Genomic DNA, 20,995 nt, shown 5'->3' with positions numbered 1-20,995 from the left:
ATCACGCTAACTACAGGAATGTTTGTACTAAATGGCACAAATGAAGGTTTCCTTTTACGCAATGCTAAATACGCAAGTGCAATGCTACGTTTAACCAAACTTAACGCAGTCATCCAAGTAGAACATAAGTGCGCAAATGTTACCGACGTCTTTACCTTTTGACTCTGGCAATGATTCATGGGTAATGAGCTTGTGTATATTCAGCAAGACGCCAATAGCCGGACCTTGCGGGCGAGTGGGACCTATTTTCATCTATGCCGGCGGTATGGCAACGACATCGCGACGACGACAAGATGATAACAATTGGATGGAAATGCTCCTGCGGCGACAACGTAATGGTTTTGACTGAACAACGACGGCCTAATAGCCATGACATGACGAAGACGGAATGACTACAGCTGCAAGATGACGATAGCAAGCTGTCGACTGCCTGTTACGAAGGCACCACGACTCCATGCTAAAGGTGTGAAGACGAAAGATGGTGATGATGGAATGGCGATGGCAAAGTGACGGCGAAGGAATGACAACGATGGGATAAAGACGGCTAAGTGACGGCGACAGAGTTAAAAGAATAAAATTAAATTATGGGGTTTTACGTGCCAAAACCACTTTCTGCTTATGAGGCACGCCGTAGTGGAGGACTCCGGAAATTTTGACCACCTGGGGTTCTTTAACGTGCACATAAATCTAAGTACACGGGTGCTTTCGCCCCCGTCGAAATGCGGCCACCGTGGCCAGGATTCGATCCCGCGACCTCGTGCTCAGCAGCCTAACACCATAGCCACTGAGCTACCACGGCGTGTGGCGACAGAGTGGCGACGGTGGTATGTTCGGTAGGACCACGTAGGGACGGCGACGTAATGACGAAAGCTGCATGACGGTGGCAGCACGCCGTGGCGACTACAAACGACGTGAAGGCGTCGGAATGATTAGCATGCATGACGACGACGACGTGATCACGACAGCATGTGATGCATGAATGACCACAAAGAAATGACAACGATGCAATGACGATGATGGAATGGTGACGATGGAGTGGCGACGACAGAGTGACGACAGTGTCATGACGGTGGTATGTTCCTAAGCACCACGGGACGACGAGGACGGAGTGAGGACAGGTGCAGGTCGATGGCGGCACGTCGACGACTAGATAATTACGATGTTGTGACGATTGCAAAACGATATGACGAGGATACACTAATCATGTTGACAGTGTGATGTGATGTGTGTTGACATGATGTGAAGAGATACGACGGCATGTGACGAACCTAATTACGACGAAGAAATGACGGCAATGGAATGACAACGAGTGCACAATCACGACCGTGTTATTACTACACGAGGACGTGAAGACGAAAGAATGATCACGATGCGGGGACGATGAGAAAGGTATGACGATGGTGGAATGACGATGATGATTGACGACAGCCGAGTGCGGAACAATGACAACAGTATAGCAACGAAGGCACACCGATGACAACGAAATAATGATCGTTGGTATGAACGAGAGGACGTGAGGGTCAAAAGTGTATTCGTGTTGGAGCTCACGCGTGCACTTGCGAAAACATCCTTGGCGGCGTTGCACTATATCCGATAGCCGTCTGCAGAATATACGGGTGCCAAATGCATGTCACCGACGACTTGAGGACAAAAGTGTGTTTATATGGGGTTCACATCAGCGCTTGCGCCGATCATCTGATACCCCGCGCCGCCGCGGTTCACACTACATCCGGTACCTGACCGTACCGTGTACCCTGTGACGGCAATCATGCAGGACAAAAGTCAACACCCGATATATAGCCAACGGAACCTACAGAGTACCCCAAGTTGTATATTTAGCAAGGCAACAGCAGCCAGTGCCCGAAAAGTAGCTGGAAGAAGCTGAGGAAGATTTGCTCTAAAGGACTGTCGCCTGCGCTGCAATGATGGACGAATGCTGCAAGAAAGCGCCGCACATTTTGGCTCCAAAGCAAGATATCCGAGTTGTGGGCGCGTACTTGGGGCATTCCTGACTATATCTGCTTAACTGTACCTAAAGAATTCGTCTTCTATGAACCCAACACCGAAGACACGCAACTATTTTGACCAAGCTATGGTTGGGCAAGGCGTCCGCCAATGCCTATTTCTTCCGCATAGAGATCCCCTACACCGCAGCCTGTGAAAACTCTGCTGACATGGAGAGCAAAGGCCAAATCGCGAGGCAGCACATTAAGTTTTGTCTGCAGAAATCACCAGTTCATTATTCGCTTTCCTCAGCCCATTTGACGGCTGACCTCGGTGGAAAGAAAAGCCTGCGATATCGACTGGACTCGCTATCACACAAACGGCAAGCATAACTTATCATTTTGCGATCCACTGGCACCAGCAAAAGCTCACAATGAGAACGCTTTCGCTCCTCTTGCCGTCAGCGCCGTCGTGCTGTCCTCCTATCGACGGCGCACTCGCGGCCCACGCGCGGAAGCTTATCCGAGCGGACAAGTTTCTGTGGCTCTGAAGGGAAAGCTATGCAGGCAAAGCGCGCACAAGTGAAAGCGCTTCTGAAAAGAGTCCCTTCATTTAATCAACATTCTGTTAGGAAGGGGAAGAGAAAACATACACGCACTACTAGCAACAGCTAGGTAAGACAGAACATATCACTGAGTGTAAATGTTCGCTAATTTTGCAGCGTTTCCCTTCCGTGTCGACGCAGCATCCATGTGCGGCGGTTTGAACATGGAAGCTGCGTCGATTCGGCGTCTGTTCCGAGCAACCAAAGTGCTGTCAAACGATGCCCGACTACTTGGTGCGGTAACACACGTGCAGCGTTACGCGCTCGTAGCTTTCACTTCATAGCCACCCTTATGGACCCCTTAACAAATTTGTTGGGTCCCAAAAGTGTGTACTCTGCAATTGTATAAGTTAATTATGTTAAATAAACTTTCAAACTTTCAAACAGAATGTTGTCCGCGAGTGCAGTAGTTCTCCAGAGACATGCAGAGCATTTGGGTGCAATAGCAGTGGGGTGAGAAAAAATTGACAGTCACTTACGTATCCTTACGTGATTTGAATGCGTAGATATTTGACTTCTCTAATTAATTGGTTACGTCTATGATACGTGACGTCATAGAGTGTCACGTGCCCTTCACAACCCTGCCTTAATCTACCTTGCCTTCAGTGCAACGCTTGAAGCTTGCTATCGCTCTCATTGTTTCGGCTTCGGCGGGATCTAAACGCCATTCAATGCGAAGAATTCTTTGTCCGATTCTTGGGACTTTGCGGAAGGTAAGTACCTTTCCCGCATCGCCTTAATAAACAACTACCTCGTTTTCGCCATAAAGTCCAAGCAATGAATGCGACAGCAACATGTTAGAATAGTACACGAAATGTAAGACTGGTAGCTGTAGCGGCAGTATGAAATGAAGTAAACGTAAGCTGACTGAGTGAAAACGCTGTTGCGCTCGGAGTCCTCGTCTGAATCCTGCCATCGCACAATTTCATTTACGTTTATTAATTAAAGCCAACGTTTTTCTAAGCAACTTCAACATCACCTTCCCGTATCGGCTATGTTTCAAACCTCTTTCGTGAACCGGTCCCCGAGGTAGTGCACCGCAGCGCGAATAAAATTTTACATTTTCTCGTTTGAGCTCTATTATTGTTTATAACTTTTAATATTTAGATCTGAGAAGATTCAAGAATAAAGGAAATGCGCTGTCGGAGTTTGTCGGAACTGTCGGCGTAGTGCCCTTGTTGTTGCGCTGCTAAACCCGAGAGAGCGGGATCAAATTCCTGCCGTGGAGGCCGGTTTTCAATGGAGCTGAAGTGTAAGAACGCGCCCGTGCACCACGCACTGGGTAAAAATTGGAGGGCGCTTAAGCTTCGCCTTCAAGAGTCGAACGCGATAGCGTTATCGCACCCCGTTCGCGCCGCCCACTCATTCGCTCGGCATGCGCTTGAGTCACACAAAGACACGCGGTGAGCGCCGAGCAAAGCAGCGTTCGGCGCGGCAAGGAAAGGTGTGCCTGAGCAAGCGGAACGAACCAAATAACTCTGGGTCTCGGAGGGACAAACGATCTACGCGAGCCAAACGTCGGGATCGGCACGGACAGCCGGGCCGCGACGTGCCGTGAAGGCGGACACGATCATGGGGCTGATGCCTCGATGGGATCGTCCTCTATCTCGCTTGGGAGCACCACGCAGACGCATGACTCCTCGCCAGCAGCACGGCACACATCGCAGGGGACGCTTTCCCACCAGATGCGCTACGGCGCAGCGATCACGCCAGAGGCGTCCCGCATCGGACGCTGCAGCTAGGAATCGCGCAGTGAGAGCGGAAAGAGGAGCCGCGTCGCCTAAACACGAGGGTTCGAGTGACGCGCGCTGGAAGTTGGAAGGGGAGAGAGTGAGAAAACTTATTAAACGCAAGGGTATTGGGGCATCCTCGCACCGGTCCCCGCACGGCCCCAATGCGCTCAAACGAGACGAAGTTGAGAAGCGGGCGAGTGCCCCGCCACCTGTCAGGGCAGCGCCGTACATGGCGAGGAGGGGGTCTTCTGTGTTTGCCGCAAGAAGCTCTGCGAGTGCGCCAAGCGCAGAAGAAATGTAGCTGAAACGTACTTCGCTACCCGTTTAACTGCGACTTCTGTAATTTACATGCTCATAATTAACTATATACACCGCAGTATAACTTTCTAAGGCAACACTGCATTCACTAGGGGCGCTTTTGTCCCGCTTTGAACTATCGAACTCATGGCTGAGTCATTGCGTCTCCGTCTGCCACTCCGGAGACCCTGGTTCGATTCCCACCCAGCTCATCTTCCCAGTTGTTTTTATTTATGAATAGCATTCCGCCATTTTTCGATCACGGACGCCGCCGCCGACGATACCGGCTTTTCTGCAACACGAGCTCCTTACCACTGCCGCTTCAAAAGTTATAAAAGTAAAAACCACTATATACAGCGTGGCTCAAACATATCGTGGTTATGGCACGCAACGCCCAGGAATTTATTTCTCATGTTGGTGGCATGTTTCGCGAGACTTTTGTGAGTGACATTCTCTCATCATTGCATCCTTCAACCTCTTTGCGAACTAATACCCTGTTCTTGAATAATATGGCACTAAAGTAGCAGTAGACATTTCTTGAAATGTCCGAATAAGAACGAAAATGAGAACAAACCAGTGTAGATGCCACGAATTACGTCGTTCGATCAGAAGCACTGCTAGGCGAACGCTTGAGGCCCAGTCCGGCGTGGCCCCACTTTGCACCATTCGAGCCCCACGTTTACAATAATATTGACTTGATTGCGAAATAAGGCTTTGATCATCCTGAATTTGAGAGAAATTGCATTTTTATACTGTGAGTTTATAAGGACGCTTTGAGGGAGGATATTCCAAATATACGTATATAAAACATTTACCTGAATTGGGAACGACTGTGCACCGCAGAGTATGCTTGCCAGGCTCCCACAGTATTTTCGCCGGCAACAAGTTCGTACCAGAATGCTACTCGACGTTCACTATCCTGGCACGTGCCGAAATAAACATGCGTTCCGCGACGCACTTTCTCCATACAGCCGATCCCGAAAGTGTCAATGTCGCTCGACTGACACTTGCGAAGAACTCTAGCGAGTGGCTTCGACACCGGTTGGGCTGTTTCATCCTCGAGCATCTGAAAGGCATGATCTGAAACGCAAGGAGCAACGGTTCCTTCGTACAAATGTTTTAACAATTCCTCTGTTGTCAGGATCTCGCCCATAAGCACTGGCAAGCTCCTTGAAGCAGTGATGCTGCTCTGCAAGTAGTTTCCGACAAAGAACGTCACCAACAGCCAGGCCACAACACACAGCCTTTCCGCTGAGGCACCGGCCTTCAAACCTTGTGGACTACGGCCCAGAAATGTGCTAACAAAGAACATGATAGCACTAGACATTCGAATGTGTTCCATCGGGCAAAGAAGGCCTTGGGCGTGAAAAATGGAAATAATTACGAAGCAGAAAGGCGTCAAGCAAACGAAATAAAGGAAGAAAGAGAGCCACACATCAGAAAGAGACGGCGGAACAGACACACGAACACGGACGTAGAAACAAAGTGACAAAGGGTGATAAAGTGCATATCTGTACTCAGAGAAAGAAGTCGACTTCTTGTGGAGCGTTGAGTGGAGGATAAAATCGATGCGCCTTTCTCTCAAAAGAGCTTCACCAGAGCTCCGATCAGCGCAACGCAAATTAAGAGTAGCGTTGATGGTGGAGTAGGCGCCTAAGAGAGCAAGTGCTTCGGGAAGCCTCAACGGGAAACTGACGTATGTCTGAGCCCTAAAATTACCAGGTATTGTCAGAAAGCGGCAGTCACTCATAGATTTCCTGCTGTCGAGCGTGTACGCAAAGCTTCTGTCCCTTGGGAATGTTCCTCTGGGTTTGATGGGTTCCACCAAGCTTTTCCATTCTAGGGTAGAACTCATAACTCGTTTGTTGCAAGACTTGTACCCGTCTGCAGCGATGCTGACGTCTTTCGCAGTCACTGTGACGACCTGACAGGAGTGATTCGGAAGCAACCCTAACACATCCGAGTGATCATCGACAGCGAAGATCCAGTAGACATTTGGGTCGAGAATGTCGAACCGTCGGACCTCCTCGACGATGCCTGCAGGCAAGCCGCCGTGACACGGTACGATGACGAACCTGGGCCTCGGAAAACGATCAGAGTGCGTGATGTAGCGAAGAAAGGATTGGTAGCACGAACTGTTCACGCCATTACATGTCCACATCGTTAAGGAAATGGGAAAGGTGCGATGAACACCGATCGAGAGGTTGTCTCGTTGTGCGATGAGAGCTACCGGAGACACTGGGAACTCCTGGATCGACTTCATCACGTGAAGCAGGCCCTCCCTAACCGTTGCTGTGACTGAAAGAAGGCGAGGCAGGCATACAAGGAATAAAACGGCGAAGAGACGTCTCTTGTCAACAGCTGGCGACATAGCTATGTGGACTCCACTTCGGTGAGTACCGTTCTGAGGCGCACATCCACCTTAGAGTGTGCTTTATCGTAGAACAGCCCAGTACCTTATGTTTTCGTTGCCTTCGTGCCACAGGTCACTATTTTCAAGCAGTCCTAAACGAAAGGGGCTGCTAAGAGCCTTGTGTATTGATTGTGAGGGTGCTGCTTGCTTGTCACTCATTGACTACGCATATATCCGTGGCAATGTCGTATTGAATGCTAAGCGATGAACTCGAATGTATACCAAAGTGATTTCTAAAAAAAAAAAGTTCTGCCAACGATATCGCGCCTAGGCTCCTGAGTAGAAAAACGTCGGTTGTTCAAAGTGGACTGCGATGGTGCAAGTGGCGTTATGAGTTCGCAGAAGCACCTAGTGTGTCTGTCGTTTTACATCACGATAACGTATCGACTACACGAGGGCCGCCGCGCGAAATGATACCCTCATTCCTAATGTAGGCTCTTTGTTTACAAGGCGGCACTCACACGCCGTACGGCTGTCGATAAGAGAGGGAAACCACACGCATATTTTTAGACATACAGCTTTTACTGTTCCGGACATTTGGATCGTTCTTTAGACGATTTGTGCTATATCACGCTTGAACGTCCCAGTTGGCGCCCCGTGATTGGATCTCTCCCACTTTGATTCCTTGTTGTGCATTAGGTCAAAAAGTGAAAAAATGAGAAGGAATGCACTCTGAGAAATTGCCACCATTACACGCTTATCTTGGCCCCCCGAACCTCGCCTGCATTTTACTTTTGTTCGGTTTAGTCAGGAAGCTTGCCTTTAGGCGAAGAACAAAGATGGGTTTACACGTACGCAAACCGATCTGTTTTGTACATGAAGTCTTTAGAGTATGAGAGGGGCTCAGGATTCGAGTCTTTGAGTCCACTGGGCGCCTTGGAGGCAGGCATGGCGCATGGCGCATGGCTTCGGCGGAAATGAAGTTTATGAGATCCGTACCAATCCATAACAAGTCGTGTCATACTTTAAATAGCGCGGTGTTACAAAACGGTCACCGATGATGTGCTCGCTGCGCTTTCTAGTCACGAACCGCGTGCATTTATCAGTGTGACATGACGTTCCCGAGAGGAAACTAACGAGGGTGCGGTGTTAAAAGTTAGGACTTGCAAGAATACCGTATATTGTTTGGGGAAAGGACAAGCCCCAAAGGTTGAACATAATAAAAGGGCCCCGTGTCACAAACTAAAATTGGCAGTGGCTTAGCTCAGCTATGCCAGAATATACATAGCGTAAAGGTACGGTTATGTTTGGTTAATTTTCCAGTCTTTTGCGCTCACTGGCAGCGGCTCGACTCTCCTTAACCTCCATGTCGAGCGCGCTGCATCAGCCGTCTCTCCCGCGCATGCGCAGTGCCGCGCGGCGCCGCAATCGTAAAGGCGCCTTGTCAGACGTTATCGGTGCGCGGGCGAGCGTCATTAGACGCTGTGGACGTCGGAGCGCGTTGGGCGCGTCTGATTACGTTGACGGCGCCAGTGCGTCGAACCATGGGTCGAACTATAGGTGCTGTTGTTATCGCCAACGTGACGTAACGTGTGCGCGCGTTCACGCTACGTCAGACTATATTTAGGCCTTAAATGCAGCAGCGAGCGCACGCGGCGCCGGCGCGTCTGCGGAGACTGTGAAGTCGCACCTCTGGAACGCGCCACAGTAGGCTGCAGCGAGGGCGACGCAGCTGCGTCTCTCGTGACGCCACGCGGCGGCTCTCGCGCATGCGCATTATGGCAGGCGCAGAAGCGCGCGAAGCTCGGCTCCACGCGAAGCTCAGCTCCGACCCGCGTAGTGAAGTTTTACGCTACAAAAATCCTGTGTCAGGGTCGGCGTCAGCGGCGACCACGTTGTCCGTATAAAACAAAAATCTCAACCACGCATCCCAACCCACGCAGGCCGTCCGTGTGGCGCAGAGGGGTTAGTGAACTAACTGAATTTCTCAAAGTACAACGCGTCAGAAAATTGACAAAGTACGACTTCCACACAACCTCCAAACATGATAGCGTCGTATTGTAACTTGAATATGCGAGAAAACATAATTCCGTTACGCGGAAGCACAAACACAAACCCATTTTCCAGCGGGCAGTTGAAGGCTGTCTTACTAAGAGCGGTCGCCTCGCTCAATTCCTTGCAACACCATCAAGATGGTGTTAGCTTGCCTTCGTGCATAGCGTTCACCGCCAGCGTGTCCAGAAAAGAAAAAAATGAAACATTACGGTTACTTAAGCAGCCGTTCCAGGGTAGCGTTGGAGAAACAGGGATCTTCGAATGCTAACGCTTTCTGCTCCTAAAGGCGAAGCTTAAGCGTATTCCAATGTTTCCAAGAGAGGGGTGGTAGGAGTCGAAGCGGTGTGTTTCGAGGAGGAGTGCATCAAGATAATATGCTGCAAGAACAGTGACAGGCATTTTGGCGCAGACATGTCGGAATGGAGAAGGACAAAATAACAATGTCGCGCTGTTTCTTATACTGTCATGTTGTAATGTATTTGTGCGTGCAAAACTGTTATTTTTTTTTTCGTTAGCTGGTTGTAACCCGCGGTTGCAAACTTCCTAATTTCATCATTCCACCTAGTTTTCTGCCATGCACCACTTCGCTTCCCTTCCCTTGGCTCCCCCAATCCGTAATTCTGACGGCCTAACGGATGTCTGCCCTACGCATTACACAGCGCGTGCAGCTCCATTTAAAAGCGAAGCTTTCTTGCCAAATTCGAGGCACATTTTTGTACTTATTTCGCCTCCATCACCGAACGCATTTAGTGGTATGGTGGCGCCATATAATATGACAGAGCCAAGTGATTTACGAGTTTACCCATAGAGTTAATATAACCAACTGCAGAGGAAAAGCAGCGCCGAACAAGGGGAACCGCTAGGGCGCCGCCCTGTTGCTACTTCTCAATGTGGCCAGCGATATTACGATTGAAAGGGTTGAAAACACGTAGAGGAAGCATTATGCTTTGATATTATAAAACGCATTCGTGATGGCTTTATGAAGGCGATGTGTGAATAATAAGTTTAGAAAAAGCGCTCGCTCATTGCGTAATTTATGTAAATCACGATGCACGCATTCATTCAATAAAGCATGGCGCGAATTTCGGCTTCGAATCTGTGTGTTTTTGGATGCCCAATAGCTTCGTACAGTTTAGGTTTGACACGTGATCGCACGACATCGGACGCCATGGCACCTTCGTGGCTTTTGTGCAACACCCAAGCCCCGAAGGGCCCTGGCATTTGCTTTCACATGTAAGTAAACGAATGCACCTTCTTCAGCACATCCAGTGAGTACACAGCTCTCGTGATGCATGACAATTGTTTGAGAAGCGTCACAGTTGGCCATTTTCTGCAAGCGGAGCGGAGTTTTTATTTGCAGGTTTTCCTTCAGTAATAGGGAATTGCTGGACACGTGGATCAGCACTACCGGAATTGTACTGGTGAATCTACAAGCAAGTCAAAAAGTGTGTTTAGTTGTTGCACTTTGAACAATCATGCTTCTACAAAGGTCACAGCAAGAAGATAGCCTGACGGTGTGTCGAGTATTTCTGTGCCAGGAAGTGATCAAAAGGCGAGTGCCTAATATGGACGAAATCGAGTGCATGAACCCACACATTAATAGTGTAGGCATTTCCTTATCCGTGCAATATTTCCAACACTTAATTGTTTGCCATTTCATGTGACATATGTTTTCTGGTCACAAACATCTGCAGCGAAACTATTTGCATGATCGCTGGGCCTGTGAAACCGTTTACTTGCACTTGATGCTGAGTGTTTTACATGTACCCATAAACTGCAGATAGTCACATCACATACCTACGAGCGTTTTCGAAACTAAATTATTTTAGACAACACGCACATATGCAATACTGGCATAATCTCATATACCACTAAGCAGCTGGGACACACATTTTTGTTGAGAACAGTCGCAGGTAAGTGGTTGGCTGCAGCTCCTTTTCCTTAAATCAATGTCTACAAGGCGTATGCAAAAATAACCTTTTTCTCCGCCACGGAATTGCTGTATTATTTTCTCCGCCACCGATATTGCTGTATTAAAAAGAGGTCCCACCACATTAGCGTGTAACATATATGCTGTACATCACAGTAATACGAGATTTAATTTCCCAGGAGAGACGAGCTATTTTTGTGGCTCAGTCAGTCAAATCACACTGCAAGCTGCATTCATCAATCTTCTGGTGGATATTGAAAATGTTGGATTGGCAAGCGGCATAATGTGGGAATAAAATTAGACGCAAGCATGGAGGCTTCTTTCACGCACATACTACACCAGTGAAATGCGAAGTACACTGCATTGAAGCATCGTTCATAGTCGCAAGACTTCGTAACTTAGTATGCGCAAAGTGATTTCGGTGACACGCTTTAAACGCCAGCTTCTCAGCCGACACGCTACACTGTGCAAAAGCCGTGGTTTTAGGAGCGAGCAGGCAAGCAACAGAGCTATCGCGCTGGCGGGTGCGATCGTTCGTCGTGAGTCATCTCACTCTCACTAGCCCCCATATCGGTGCACGAGGATCTCTGCCGCCAGGGCCACCAGCGAAAGCGCGAGTCCAACGTAAAGAACCGCCAGGTACTCGTGCAAGGACATGTCGAAGGACACGGTGTCTTCGTCCACCGAGGGCACCGGGTAACGGGAGGCGAAATGCATCCACATTCCAGATTCGGACACCGCCATAACGATCCGCCGGTGCTGGTACCTGCGGAGAGGCGCGAAAGGCCAACGAACGCCTGTTTAGTATCACGTGTAAGCATGCATGTGTCAGAGAAACGGAAACGAAATAAACAGAGAGGAGACGCGGAAAAAGGGAGCATAAGCAGACTGGTTGTTTTGTTGGGTATATCCTGTACAGGGGTGTGGGGGGAGGGCGTCGTCACTTTCCCGCACCGGACGGTAAATGGCGGCGCCCATATAGCACTGTTTCGTGCACTCTTAAACAAAATTACACCCTTTGGGTCGTATCATTCCGCACGACAATAATCGTCATCTGTCTTGTCCGCATTTCCTTTCTTTAACGCTGCGAGCCCGGCACTTCCAAGTCACGAACGCCATGCGCGTTATCAGCATGACAGAGCATCTTTGACAAGACCGTAACGAGCGCAGCGTTTTCAAGAAAGGAAACGCAAGCAAAACAGATGACGATTATCGTTGTGTGGCATATGAACGCCCCATTTGGCGTACATTTGTTCAAGAGTGTAAATGAAACCAACTTTCTTTTCACAAGTTCACTCGAATGCTTTCTCGTGTCCTACTCCCCTATTACGGACTTCCCAGCTACTGCAAATATCAGACGTCCCCACGCCGTCCAATCTACAGTCAGCCCGCAAGACCATCACGACCTATAGAGACGTGGCTGAAAGGCACCGTCATATCATTCGCTACTCTCTTACATTTGGGAGGCTGGTATGGAGTCCCTTTTGGGAACAGAAGAGCGCGGTAAATTCTCCGAATCCCCTCGCAAGCCTTGAGGCCATCCCTTCAACATAGACGTTTACTTCTGTACAGGGCAGTTTGGTAGAACTACTCAGCTGGCCTTTGCTACTGTATATATTTGGCAAAGGATGACATCTTTGTTTTCGTGCCTCTACACCAGTAAGGAATGACTGAATCAATTAGTCAATTTTATTAACCTGCCCAGGAACAGCACTATAAAAGCACAAGAAAATTCGGCAGGGACGCTTAACACAGTTTACGTGTACGCATGCGAAAGCATTATACCGCTTGTAGACCTCGGAACGTCTTGAACGCGCTCACTTCATATACTGACGACGTGGCGCGATCTCCTCCCCATTGGCTGCGCCATCACGTGCCCAATGACGCACGCATTGGGCCCACCTTTAGTCAGCCAGAACTGTGGAGCCGCCATGGCGTCGGGGACGCGTGTACGTGTACGTCTCGCCCACCAGGGGCTTGGGTTCAAATCCCACCCAGAAATAAATGTGTTAATAAATTTTCTTTTCAAAGGCATTAAATTTATTTCTTTACAGTAACAGCCCTGACAAAGTTGACGTGGCTTCGAATATTCTTTTACGTGTTTCTTACTCTTTCCGCCGCGGCCATTTTTGGTATCATCTTTCGGTCACGCCGACTACCCCCAATTTTCGTTCGATGGGCATATAATGCTTTCGCATTAAAAATATGAAATAAAAACTGACTATAATGAAAAGGAAGAGTTTAGGTAGATTAAAAAAAAGCCATACTGAATTCACAACACAAAGATGGAGAAGAACACGAACAATGTGTGAGAGTCAAAAGTGATTTAATCTATCCAGCCTTTATAATAGGTGCCCATGGAAAACCATGAGGTTTTAATACTGGCATACAGGTAATTAACTAAAATATAGCGTACACCTTTAAAAAAAATAAAGGATGGATGTACACAAAAGACATCTGGACATGATACTGGCACACAACAGAGGACAATGAAGGTTGCTAAAAGAAGCTCTTATCTATTGACAAAGAGAAGGCAAATCGAAAATGAACGGATTAGTGAGCAAGCACAATGAAAAATGAAAATTTACAGCCAAAGACACCAACGTAAAGTAAAGTGAATAAGGGGAAACGAGTCATGTAAAATACATGTAAATTCAACAAGAACATTAAATGTGCGAGAAAAAAAAAACACTGGAAGAGTATACACCTCGTCAGGCAAGCTGAAAGTCTAAGTCACAGGGCCAAAGAGAGCACCTACACCGAGGAGAGAGAGAGAGAGAGAGAGAGAGAGAGAGAGAGAAAAGGATGAAGGATCCATAGAAAGGCAGGTATGTTAACCAGAGAGGGGGGGAGAGAGAGAGAGAGAGAAAAGCCCAAACAAACCGCGTACACAACATATAAAGCGTTAGGGGGCGGCGTACTGAAAGTATTCTGAAGGCTGCCAGACCGCAGGAACCTTCGTAACGCGAGTAAAGCCTTCACTGCGGATGTTCTTAAGCAACACTGACCTAAATCTTTCAGTTCTCACAATGGAAGATTGTCCAACTGGTCCAGCACTCTGCACATCACTTGTCTCTGGGAACTATATCGCGGAACGGACACAGATAAATCGTGCGAACGTCTGATCGCTGCTGTATTTGTCGCACGTGGGGCTGTTGGCCGTTCCAATAAGGAAGGCATACGAGTTCGCAAATGCCACGCCTAGCGACAGACGGTACAGCGTAGTCTATTCACGTCGTAGTAGATGCAACCGTATATACGTAGACAACAAACGTAAACGACAGATTGTGAACACGTTCGCGTTCCACAGGGGCAAAGTACATCCACGAGACATCAATAGCAGCCCAGCCGCCGCTTCAGTTCGAGAAAGCGGAATCAAGACACGTTGACCCCTTTCATGGGCAGATCGGGCGGCTTCGTCGGCGTGGTCATTAACGCGGACGCTGCATTGTCCTGGAAGCCATTGAAAGATTATATCTGTCGAACTTCTGAGGCCAGTTATTCATCGGGTCCGTGGTGCATTGGGCTTTGTATGCACTGAAGGGCTGCGTTGGAGTAACTAAAGGCTTTCCATTGTTGCGGTGGTTCCTGATTAATAAAGACAAGTGCAACACGGAGTGCTGCAAGTTCTGCACCCGTCGATGTGGTCACACATGGTTTTTAATTTGATTTGGTCAGACTTTGCCGGGATGATGTCTGCAGCAGCAGAGCTCTTGAGTTTTACCGAGTCATCGGAGTGGACGTGTTACCGGAATCTGTGCTCGTTGGCAACGTGTTCCAACGTTGCTTGCTTCAAAGCTTGCAACGGTGATCCAGCTTTCTGATGCCCGGAATTGTCAGTTGCACTTCCGGCCGGTACAAACACCACAATGGGTCTGATATTCGTGTAGCAGGCGTGAATTGTGGTGGAAAGTAGGACTGATGTCTTACAACACTTTTTTGTTGTGTCTTCAAGTACGCAGCAGCCTACTTGCAAGAACACATGTTTATTGCCACTTGCAATACAACGGAAAAGAACCACAAGGCACTTACGTGGCCGTCTTATATAGCTATACAGTGCCACTAATCAGTGACACCACAGACACACACACACAAGCACGTGCGCTCTATCTAAGATACACAATTCAAGACTTCAGTGACGTCAGAGTGCCACTGCAGGTTCTATCTAAGAGGTGATGACACAACACTTTTGGCAAATGTTGAATGTGGCCTCTTTGCTGGCAGGCAAGCAAAATAGTGTGAGGGAATCCGAGTGAGGTGTCGGATGTGCTCTCAGGACATCTGTAGCAAGGCAGACTGTCAAAGGAGCGTCTCTGGCAATGGCCACTGTCGCAATCGATGACGTAGTTTTAGCAGACCGAGACAGGTTCCGAGTGATTGGGCTTAAACACTCTGGAGTCTGCGGACATTCGTAGTGCAAGTACTCGTATTTCCTAGTGCAGGTAAACTGGTACCGCACGAAGCCCAAAAATAATGCTGTATACGAGGTCTGTTAGAAAAGTATCTGACCAGGCAAGCTGACAGTCTATTAAATCACAGGTCCAATGAGAGCACCTACACCGAGGATATATATATATATATATATATATATATATATATATATATATATATATATATATAGAGAGAGAGAGAGAGAGAGAGAGAGAGAGAGAGAGAAAAGGATACATAGAAAGGCAGGTAGGTTAACCAGAGATGGGGAGATGGAGAGAGAAAAGCACAAACAAACCGCGTACACTACATATAGAGCATTAAGGGGCGGCGTTCTGAAAGTATTCTGAAGACTGAAGGCATGAAACAAGCGCGCTTGCATCAGCCGACCTTGAACCTTCGTGCGCATGCGCAAATTTTTTTCCCCCGTGCCGATAGCGTCAGTCGCTGGGACGCAGCATTTAAATAGGGTATTGCAAGGAAAATGGCGAAGCGACTTGAGCAGCGCTAGTGCATCAAATTTTGCCAGAAACTAGGCGACAGCCAAGTGCAAGCCATTAGGAAGATTCAGACGGCTTTCGGTAACGCTGCTATGAGCAGCACACATATGAAGGAGTGGTACAACCGTTTTAAAGACGGCCGCACATCGGTAGAGAGCGAGCCACGCTCCGGTCGGTCATAAATACGCCAAAATGGCCAGGTAATTGCCGAAGTGAATGCTGTGGTGATGCGGGACCGTCGTGTGACCATCCAAGAACTTGCGGAAGCGGTGGGCATCAGCACTTTTTCTGCACATTCCATTATGACTGAAGATTTGGCCATGAAGAGAGTTCCGGCGAAATTTGTTCCGAAGCTGCTCACGGTGGAGCAAAAGCAACTTCGTGTTGAAGTCTCACAGGACATGCTGGATGCCACAAACAGTGACCCCGACTTCATGAACTCCATAATCACTGGTGACGAGTCTTGGGTGTACGGGTACGACTCGGAAACCAAATCCCAGTCCTCACAGTGGAAGCATTCCACATCACCAAGACCAAAGAAGGCCCGCCAAGTGAGCAGAAACGTGAAAGTGATGCTGACTGTTTTCTTTGACTCCCGCGGTGTGGTACACCACGAGTACGCACCACAGGGTCAAACAATCGCCAGGGAGTACTACAGGGATGTCCTCCGTCGCTTACGTGATGGTGTGCGGCTCAAGAGACCGAAGCTGTGGTGAACAGCAAGTTGGCGCACCCATCACGACAATGGTCCTGCACATTCCTCGCACTTGATTCAGACTGTTTTTGGCGAACGACCAGACTCCTGTATTTCAACAGGCTCCTTACTCCCCCGATGTGGCCCCCTGCGACTTCTGGCTGTTTCCCAAAATCAAGATGCCATTGAAAAGAGTCCGATTTCGGACAAGAGAGTACATTACGGCGGAAAGGACAGCTGAGCTAAACTCCATTCCGAAAGATGCCTTCTCGGAATACTTCCAACGATGGCAGCACCGCTGGGAGAAGTGTGTGGAGTCCAATGGGGACTACTTTGAGGGTGATTAGGTTTCCAGCGCTCCAGTTATGCCACTTTTTCTTCTTCGGTCAAAGGTCGGATACTTTTCTAACACACCTCGCATAATTGCATGATGAACTACATTGTCGTAGGCCCCTTTAACATCAAGGAATAAGGCCGCAGCGATTCGTTTCAGATGTTTCTGGTGCTGTACATACGTTCGCCTCGATAGCTAGCCAATACCTCTGGACAGACGGTGAAAAATTACCAGTACCATAGTAACCGTGTAAGAATCATTCTCTCCATTACCTTGCCGACAGAGCAGGCCAGTGCTATTAGGCAGTAAGATGACAATTCTAGTGGAGATTCGCCACGCTTGAGGAGCGGAGCAAGGCGACTGGATTTCCACGTGCTAGGGACCAGGCCGTCATGCCATGATGCGCTGTATAGGACAAGAAATGCATCTCGGGCCTCTTTACCACGGTTTGCAAGGGCAGAGTATGTGATGCCATCAGGTCCTGGTGACGAAGAACGCCTGCACACAGCGAGCGCAGCCTCCAGTTCTTCCATTTAGGAAGGAGCGTCTATAGGGAATCTCGGGAGCCAGGGGGGCAATAGGAATAGGTGTGCAAGGCTTGATCATCGGGCCCGCGATCCTTGCGCAGTAATTTTTTGCTACATTGGCTTCCCGTGTCCTTGAGAGAGGGCTAGAGATTTAAATGGACGGCGCTGTTGAGGAGCTGAAATCCGCGGACAGTTCTCCAGACAACCGAGAGAGAGAGAGAGAGAGAGAGATCCGGAGACTCACAAAAAGATTTCCAGCGTTGATTTTGCAGTGCAGCAAGGCGACGTCTGGCCTCTCTAAGGTCGCAAACCGATTTAGTCAATCTGTGCCGTCACTCCGCTCGCCGGCGGATTGCACGGAGCCTCTGTATTTCCGCCTCAAAATCCGTGTATTTCTCCAATGGCCGAAATCAACGTACAGCATCCTGCATGGCCTTGGCGATCTGAATTTCTAGTGCGGTCTGAAAGCCTTCTTGGCATGCGTCTTCAATAAGTGACTTAAACACAAGCCAATGTATTGTATGTTTACAATTTGATGAAACCTATTTGGTTAGGCCTTTTACATATTCAGGTAGGTAGGAATGTGATAGCTTTCGTGGGTTTCTATATCTGCGAACCAATGAACACACCGAGTGAGGCATCGCGAGACAAATGCTAAGTCTAAACAACTACTGTACATCCGGCCGCGCAGAAACGTGGAACAGCAATCATATAGACAGAAAAGTTCATGGTCGCAGGTAAAGGAAACCAGGTTTCTTCTTTTGGAATTTACCTTGATGGTTCCCCACATGAACGATGTGCCTTAAAGTCCCCGAACACAATCCATCGACCAGGAGTCGTATCTAAAATGCTACTCAGTCTCTGTCTGTCGAAGCGACTTGATGGAGAAAGGTAAGCGCCCACTATAGTTAACGAAAGTTTGTGTTCTTTCACGGTGAAACAGTCATACTGATCACTGTCATGAGGGCGCTGTAGACGGACAACATAAGTCAGCTCACATCGCATGCAGACGATCACCTTGCCAATGTCATTACAAGTCGATGACATATAAGGTTCATAGCCTGAGAGTCGGACGGGTTTCTGTAGGTTCTCTTCATAGACGACAATAATGGGCAATCGACTGGCGAAAACGTAATGGTGAAAATCAGAAAAATGGTATTTCAGTCAACGGGCATTCCATTGCAGAATAGATGCTTCCTCGACTTGCTGGAGAACGGATGAGGCGGTGGAGCCATTGTGCTTGCGATTCGAGGCTAGCAAGAACCGGATCCAGACCGTCCAGCACTTGCAGTGCACCCCGAGCAGATGGCATTTACCAACGCACCAAGGACTTTCATTAGCGACTTGATTATTTTAATTACTTGCTTGTTTTGACCTCGCATACGATTTGTGCCGTCATTGGTAAGTCGGTAGTCCACTGTCGATCTTTCTTCTGCTCGAAGACTTAATGTCGGAAGTGCATGCCAGGCGTTTGCAGTAGGTGTATTCACTGCCTCCCCAGACACCGTGTTGTCAGTGCGGTATTCCGGCTTCAGAGGACCAGTTCCAGGATGTAGCGTTTTTTCTTACGACGGTATCAGTATTTCTAGCAGACGAAGATCGTCTGCGATGGACACGACGCCGTCACACTATGCCGGCGGCCTCTCTTTGCGTTGAGTTATCACTCACCATTTGTTTTAAGACTTTCAGCTCTGTCTTCTGTCTCAGTTAGCCTTTCGACGATGCGTTATGGGGACCAGAGCGATTGGCACACTTGAGGTCAGTCGCACGGCAAGCATCAACGCTGTGCTGCTCAGAGCATTTAGGTCACACGGTCGAATTTTTGCATATGCCGCTAACATGCCCGATCTTCAAACAATTACGGCACTGAAGTGCTCTTGGAACGAAAGGTCGCACTAGCGACGGAAAAAATCGAACTTTCACTAGTGACGGCAAGCTTCCTCCCTTGAAGGTTATCTTCACACAACGTGATTCTCCTAGGCGACGGATTTCATAAATAATTACATCTGCTTTAGCGGGTCTAACCAAAATAGGCACGTCGTTGTCGTCGATTCACCCAACGACATCATAAATCACGCCTGATGAAGCATCGCTGTCGTGTGACATCATGCTGCCAACATTTTTCTTGGCCAGCAGTTTGACTACTCAAGATATCGAGCGCTGCTCTGGTCCTGACATCGACCACCAGAATGTTCTTCGGGGTGTTAATTCTCACGTCTGTAATCTCATGCGGAACAAGAGCCTCTAGCGTGACACACATATGGCTTGCCTGCTTAGCCGATTCTGGCCGCCGGTCGGCGTCTCGGACAAGAAGAGGATGGTATGAGCCGGGTCATGGTTCTTTGCAATCGCAATCGTCCTTGTTGCAGTTACGCTTCGCCTCCTCCCTTTTTGTCTCACAACTGTCAAGTAGTTGCCGTCATCCGACACATATTCTGAAGCAAACTAGTACAACAGGGTGTCCTCGCTGCCTGTGTCGCTCATGAGGTGATTGCGCTTACTAGGAGCGCTTGACGCTGTGATGTCTCTCTCGTCCAGACATCTAACTCTAATCGTCGAAGGTCTCGCGAGCGGCGCCTCCTGAAAACACGCAAAAATACTCATAAAATGAGATAAGTGGAAAACGGGGTTCTACACAAGAGCCACTTCTTTGTCGTCCTCCCACACTGAGAAAAATAGCACACAACAATGTGAAGGTGTGGACAGAACAACTAAAGTGACGGATAAAAACTATCAAGATCAGCAAAATAAGTGCTATAGAGATTTGGTATTCTATACATACCAGGATGTTTGCTTTGACAAGAAGGAACGAATAATGGTCAATGCCCCCTTGTGACCTTGTGCGGTATCTGAAGTGTGACATAATTAAGCAGCTCTGATCAGTTAAGGTTTCCGTGAAGGAGCGTATATACAAAAACAGAAAATCTGCTGCAATAGGTCGGCAGGTTAGGAACCCTAGTGAAGGTAAATTGCAAGCTCTGCAAGATGTACTAGAGCCAGCTCAAGAACGATGATGATAAATTGCAACAAACTTTTTCGGCACTATTTCTAATCCATCACAGTGGGACCTACTATCGATCTATGCCTGAATGACGTTGCGCCGATCTGAGAGTTGTTTATGACTTTATCCAATTCAGTCACGTAGATACTATAGTCTCTACAATGCTTGTCCCTTCTGACCAGTTTCAAACATTCACTACGTGCCTGTTCACCCTGACCCTCGTGCTACATAAAGCGAATGGGACAATAAGTGTGTCGCCATATGTTGATTTCCACATTGCAAATAAACACACTTTCGTTTCCCAAATGTGTAAGCATGTAAACACGTAAACAATGTAGAACATTTACCTGAACGGGGAGCGAATATGGACGGCTGAATATGTTTGCCAGGCTGCCAAAGTGTTCTCCCCGACAACCAGTCCATACTTGAATATCATGAGACGTTCAGTTTCTACACACGTGTTGAAATAAATGTGCGTTCCCTGGCGTGTTCCCTCCATACAACCGAACCCGTACAGGTCTAGGCAGTTCGGCATGCATTTGTCAAGAGCTCTGGCGAGTGGCATGAACACCGGCTGGCTTGTCTTATCCCCGCG

General features: G+C 48.4%; 1 protein-coding gene across 2 annotated transcripts in view; it reads right to left on the bottom strand.

The window, feature by feature from the left end:
* The window catches only part of LOC142559474 (uncharacterized), a 60,633-nt gene that overhangs the window by 9,311 nt on the left and 30,327 nt on the right, over nucleotides 1-20,995 (bottom strand). The window contains exon 2 of one of the 2 annotated variants that reach the window (XM_075671070.1): nucleotides 11,560-11,682. In XM_075671070.1, the coding sequence (XP_075527185.1) occupies nucleotides 11,560-11,660 (101 nt within the window). In that variant the 5' untranslated portion in view covers nucleotides 11,661-11,682. Of the gene's footprint in view, nucleotides 1-11,469; nucleotides 11,683-20,995 lie in introns of both variants that reach the window. The other variant, XM_075671071.1, reaches the window with a different exon arrangement.

This window comes from Dermacentor variabilis, chromosome 10 (assembly GCF_050947875.1).
Source record: "Dermacentor variabilis isolate Ectoservices chromosome 10, ASM5094787v1, whole genome shotgun sequence".
Classification (NCBI taxonomy): domain Eukaryota; kingdom Metazoa; phylum Arthropoda; class Arachnida; order Ixodida; family Ixodidae; genus Dermacentor; species Dermacentor variabilis.
This window is presented reverse-complemented; position numbering and strand designations above follow the sequence as displayed.